General features: G+C 29.0%; 1 protein-coding gene across 2 annotated transcripts in view; it reads right to left on the bottom strand.

Annotated features, from left to right (window-relative positions):
- LOC101489649 (shikimate kinase 1, chloroplastic) overlaps positions 1-3,245 on the bottom strand; it is a 5,909-nt gene extending 2,664 nt beyond the window's left edge. The window contains exons 1-7 of one of the 2 annotated variants that reach the window (XM_073370339.1): positions 3,185-3,245; positions 3,053-3,080; positions 2,720-2,895; positions 1,349-1,407; positions 1,117-1,171; positions 951-1,023; positions 444-531 (exon numbers count right to left, since the gene is read on the bottom strand). In XM_073370339.1, the coding sequence (XP_073226440.1) occupies positions 444-531; positions 951-1,023; positions 1,117-1,171; positions 1,349-1,407; positions 2,720-2,895; positions 3,053-3,080; positions 3,185-3,230 (525 nt within the window). In that variant the 5' untranslated portion in view covers positions 3,231-3,245. The remainder of the gene's footprint in view (positions 1-443; positions 532-950; positions 1,024-1,116; positions 1,172-1,348; positions 1,408-2,719; positions 2,896-3,052; positions 3,081-3,184) is intronic. The other variant, XM_073370340.1, reaches the window with a different exon arrangement.
- Between the last annotated feature and the right edge of the window lie 2,755 nt (positions 3,246-6,000).

Raw genomic sequence — 6,000 nt, 5'->3', positions numbered from 1 at the left:
TCTTTCCCTGCTAATCTGCTTTCTCTACAAACTAAATAAATTTACTAGCAGAGATATTAACTGGTTGGAGAAATTTTCTTCTTTATTTCACCAAAAGATCCTAAGTTGTGGCACAGGCATTCCACTGACTCGTTAAAAACAAGTGCCGTTGACAGTTATACAAACTACTGGAAAATATTTTGTTCATTTGGATTCTCTGTGATTTGATGTTCTATACTATCATGCCCGCAACGCTGCTAAGTATCATCATGAATTGGTATTTCAGCACAACTTGATCTCTCATCCCCTTGGAGCAACTTCTAATATTTAGATAGTGGAAAATAAGGATACTGAATACTCAGATGTAATTAAAGAAATAGGAAAATCTAAAAGTTCAGACAACTTAACGAAAAATTCTGAACACTAAATAATATGAAAACTTGAAAAGGTCCTTTCCAACAGACCTCTTTATCACGAAAGAAAGATTCGCCATAGAGCTTGAATATATCAGCTACGGAGTTTGCACCAACCTCTTCCTCCACCAATGTATCACTATAACATACACATGGGCAAAAAAAAATCAGCAAGACCTACAATATGACCATGCATTAGAGCAACTGTTTTGAAATTGACCATTACATAAGGATTTCAAACAAAACTCTTGAATACAAAAAGCAGACCAAAATCCCCAGGATAACGGAGACCTACCTGTTTTCATCTATTACATAATAAAATTTTAGACACCTTAATATCACTTGAAAATGAACATTGAAACTAGCTGAATCTCATATCAAATATAAAATATAATGTGACAATTACACACACAAAAATGATAGAGTTCCTTTATAACCAAAGACCTTTTTCTCCCCAATTATACCAATCTCTATTAGGTTTTCAAATGCTACGTGGTTTACTTATTTTGGAAACTTAATTTTTCCCTGTGAACAAAGACAAGAAATTAACATACTAACCAATCACAAAATGAATAGCTAAGCACTTGCGATATAATCTTCCCCACAGTTGTCTTCCCAGAGCCCATCATTCCTGCACAACAAATTGAAAGTATTTAGAATGCCAAAGTAATCATACTTGTAATCCATAACATGTAATCACGAGACAACAAACCAAGAAACTGACCAACAACATATATACAGCGTCCATTTAAATAAGGCTGGATCTGTTGCGACCTATTCTGCAATTTTATTGGTTCAAGTAAGAAAATGGTAATATAGATACTGAGAAAAGCAACAAACTGAACTAAGATTGCTATTTTATTGATGCTTTTACTTACTAGAACAGAAGAATATAGCATCAAGCCATCAACTAGAATGAATTGGGTTAAATTTATTAAAAATGAAGATGCTTTTACCTTCAGAATCAACTCTTCCTCAAGGGGAACATTGCGCCCTTCAGATTTCAATATCGAAGCTACAAAAGTATATCAGCGACAGAAACAAAATGTAAGCATTCAAAATGGAGCAGCACTAATTTTAGTCAGTAAAAAAATAGACCCAATGTAAACATATTTAAATTCTACATCTACTCAAACACCAAACTTTTCCTTGAAATATGTAGCAAGTTTATTTTTTAAATTAATCAACAGAAGTAACTGTAAAAGCTAGTTTAGTATTGTAATGGCCAATGTAATTATCTATTCAACTTGATAGAAAATACACTAGAGTGCCCAGCTAGTGTGACTATTAGGGGGAATTCGGGTAAATGCTTTAATTAAGTGTTTATTCAGTAAGAGCTCATCATATGACAAACTATGTCATAAAAGCTTAAATTCCATAAGTTATTTGTGTTTGAATATACAAACAACAAAAACTGTTTGCATTCTCAACACAAGTGTTCACTGTTAAAATATAATTTAGGGAAGTTCTTCCAAATACTTGATATATGAGACAGTCCAAATAACCCATTATAAATACCCCTCCTTAGTATTTCCTTCTCATATTAATCACATTATGTTTCTCGGCGTAGATATTCAAAGAACATCGTACAGAATTTGGAAGTTTTAAGGTATTAATGACAAAAGTGTTAAGGTATTTTGGCTTGAGTGATTTAGGTGACATGAACCAACCTAGCATCTATCCATTGCTGAAAAGCCAAAAAAACAAAACCTTAGGAAAACCTATGTTTAATAAGTATACAATAACTGGCTTGAGAAAAGAACAACAAACTAGACAGATATGTGTATGTTTATTTTCACTTTTGAATAAGACAAAATTGATTCTAGAGATGTAGAATTGACTTTAACATGGTTGAATGTGCTCAGATTAATTGATTTTGCCCCCAGATTTAATTCTAACTTGAAGTTAGAATTCGGAGTTTTTGCCACTACAATTGTTCGGCTCATTTTTACATACAAACATAAATAAATAAATAAATAAATCGCATTACATTCAATTCACTTTTAGTCCCGTCAATTTTACAAAAATTAATTCATTCAAAATACACCTTTTTTTGACAGATTTGAAATTTCCAAACAACAATGACAAATATTTGATCACAATTCATTAAAAATTTGCAACCATGGTTCATTCTTTCATTCATTGTCCTTTCTTACCATAACTACTAATCCTTCATTTTGTAAGAAGGACATATACAGAAAACTAACATAAGTACTAATTTACTATCATCGCCTACCCAAAAAAAAAAAATGAAATAAAAACTACAGTTTAGAAAAAAAGAGAGAAAATTGTGTAATTAGTTTTAATTGTTTGACTATAGCAAAAACCTGGAATGTTGTTATAAGAACAGGAAACCTCCATAGGAGCAATCCTGCGCCGAATAAACCGAATATTTCCGGGCCGACTCAATGAAAAAGCGGGTCTTATCCCAAACTTTTCGGGTCGGATCGAACCCGAGGGATTCAACGTTTGAACAGCTTTAGCATCCATTGCAGCAGCAGCACTACACAGTACACAGTGAAACAACGGAGATTTTTCCCCAATGAATAATCATCCTTAATAAACTAAGGTAGGTAAGAAAAAGACAGAAACTGATCCAAAACGAAAAATAATCGAAATAAAAAGCGAGAGAGAGAGAGAGAGAGAGATGCTAAAGTGACCTGGTTTCACGAAATGAAGAAAAAGGCGCTGCGAAGAGATAAAAAAGTCGAAGGTAATTAGAATGGATGAATATGAATATGATAGTGGTAGTTAATTTTGATAGTGGTATAGTTTAGTTTCATATTTATTACTTTTCCTACCCTGCACAATAGATCCATCCAACATCCCAATTCTCATCACTACGCACTTTGTCGGGTAATGTAAAACAAACAAAATAAAATATATTTTATAACCAAATGGAAATCTTATCAGAGGTGAAAAGGAGATCGCTTATATAACTTTTTTAATATATTCTTCTTATATAAAGGTATGTTTAAAATTTCTGATATTAATTAATTATATATATCAAAATTATAATTTTTTATTTTTGTATGTGCTATAGAAAAATAGAGAAAAATACATATTATATTGTGTGCTGATTGGCTAATAATAAAAAAAATGACAACTTACCAACTGTAGCATAGGAATCCAAACTCGGTGGATACGGGATAGGTAGCAATTGTGGTAGGTATGATTTTAGAGTTATTTTCAAAATAAACTAATAATTTTTAAGTGTTGATGGGTTGACTCAAGTTTTGGCAAACTGTACATAAAATAATTAATAGTTATTATTTGGATGTGTTGTAAGTTGTGTTCTTGCATTTTGTTATCAAATTTATCTCCAGTAATCAAATTACATAATAATTTATACTCATTTAACAAAAATTCCATGGGTGATAAAAATATTTCTTAAAATTAATTGTTAGACTAAGTTTTTTTGAAAAAATAAAATTATAATCAAATCTCTAAATTTTTATATTTATTTAGAATTATTTTTTAATTAATATTTTATATTTAATTAGACTATTGACATCAATATTTATAAAAAATAACAATAGACTGATATTTAAATTTATAGATATAAAATATGTGATATAAATTTTAATTTAATTGACAATTTAAAAATATATTTATCCGATTATTAAATGAATATAATTGTTAGTATCACTTTGACGATGTAACTTTTTTAATTTATAGTTGTTTTCGGTATGGATTCTTTTTATTAATCACTTTAAGGTCTTTAAAGCACAAGAAGTGACAAACAAGACAAAACAACAACCAAAAAAGATAGATAAAAGTTTTTGTCAAAAAGAGATAGATAAAAGTTGTTTTCTTTCTCTTTCGCTAATTAATTTAATTATATAAGAAAGCTATTACCTACCATCCCATCCCACCTACAACTTTGTACAAAATTATCTTTTGTTATGATCACGATGATGAGGGGATTGTTTATTTTTGTTCGTGATGTAAATTACAAATAAAAATGTTTAAACTTTAAAGCCTTCAATATTTTTTTTAAATATTCAAAAAGTCAAAACTATCAGTTTAACATTCAAAATTAAAAATTGTCACGGGGAGTTTTTCGTTTTGGCGAATAAATAAAGAACTATACATTGAGAGATTGTTTTGTCGAAAATGTTTTTCTTTTTTTAAATTTAAAAATAACATCCATCAATTCAAATTGTTAAAATTATAGGATAAATAATTTTACGATTCAAAGAGCTCTTTATGGAAAATTCAAAATACTAATTTTTAGCTAATAGATAGAATTAAGGATGAGAATAAATAAGACCATGTCGAAATGCATGAGGAGCTTATCATAGACTTTTTTTCTGGTCTGACCTAGCCTTTTTAAAAGTTTGCTCTAGTCTCTTGAAGCATATTTAAAAGTTTTATTCATGTTAAAACATTTAAATATTCAACTCATACCATCATATGATACTCTTCACATACCAATATCAATGTACATATCTATATTTATTAAACAAAAAATAATTTTTCTAAAATAATAATTTTAAAAAAATCTAAAACAAATATCCTTTAAACCCTAAAACATAATTCTTAGTTTCAAAGAATTTTTTTTTTCCTGAAACAAACGCACCAATTATTACCTCTCAAACAAATATGGAAGGACTAACGAGTTATTGACTAATTAAATGACTAATATGGGACGACTACCAAATATGGAATGACTACCGAATATAGAATGACTATTGAGTGATTGCCTAATTGATAGAATTTAAAATAAGAAATAATATTATTAATATAATAATAAAAAATAACATTAATAAATAATTAAATATATATAGGTCCGCCTATGAGGCATTTTTTATAAGTCTAAGTCTGATCTATTTAAATAAATAGACTTTAAAAATAGCATGAGTCTAGTCTTTTTATTAAATAGGCTAGGTCAGACCATAAATAGGTCAGACATAAGTCCATGTTAGATGGCCTAACCTATTCTCATCCCTAGACAGAGCAAAGTCCACACAGAGTCCATGCGACATAACAAAGTCCACACCTTAAGTCCTTTCCAACTCAAAACAAAAACACATTTCCTCAATTCAACCATAAAAAGTAAACCAGCTTAATAGGAAGATATTAAAAAAAAAAGTAAAACAAATAAATACTCAAAATGGTCTCTAATATTTGATACGTGTATCATTTCACTTATTTATTTTGTTATAATTTAAAAATAATTTTTAATATTATTAAACGTTGATCAATTTAATCCATATATTAATCTGAGTCAAATAATAAAATTAACTTTCTTGATATGTCACATTAAATACACATAAATAAAATATTATAGACTACTTTAAAACAATTTACTAAATAATTTTCCACATTTGATTTACATGCTAAGAATTTTTCTAGTTAATTCGTTTTATATTCCTTCTGTTTTCTGCAAGTCATCTGAAATTATATTAAACCATTTGAATCACTACAACCCATTATCCATTTTATAATTCTTAATTTTTCTATTTTAAAAGAAGTTTTCCCCGACCTCTCTATGTTTCTTCCTTTGACAATATTTGTGTTGTGTGTACTATTTCTCTTTTACATTTCTCGTCTTCACTCTCTAGTAAGTTTGGAGAATTGGTTTGAGTGTGTTGCATGGGTCACC

The sequence above is a fragment of the Cicer arietinum genome, chromosome 6 (assembly GCF_000331145.2).
Source record: "Cicer arietinum cultivar CDC Frontier isolate Library 1 chromosome 6, Cicar.CDCFrontier_v2.0, whole genome shotgun sequence".
NCBI classification, from domain to species: domain Eukaryota; kingdom Viridiplantae; phylum Streptophyta; class Magnoliopsida; order Fabales; family Fabaceae; genus Cicer; species Cicer arietinum.
This window is presented reverse-complemented; position numbering and strand designations above follow the sequence as displayed.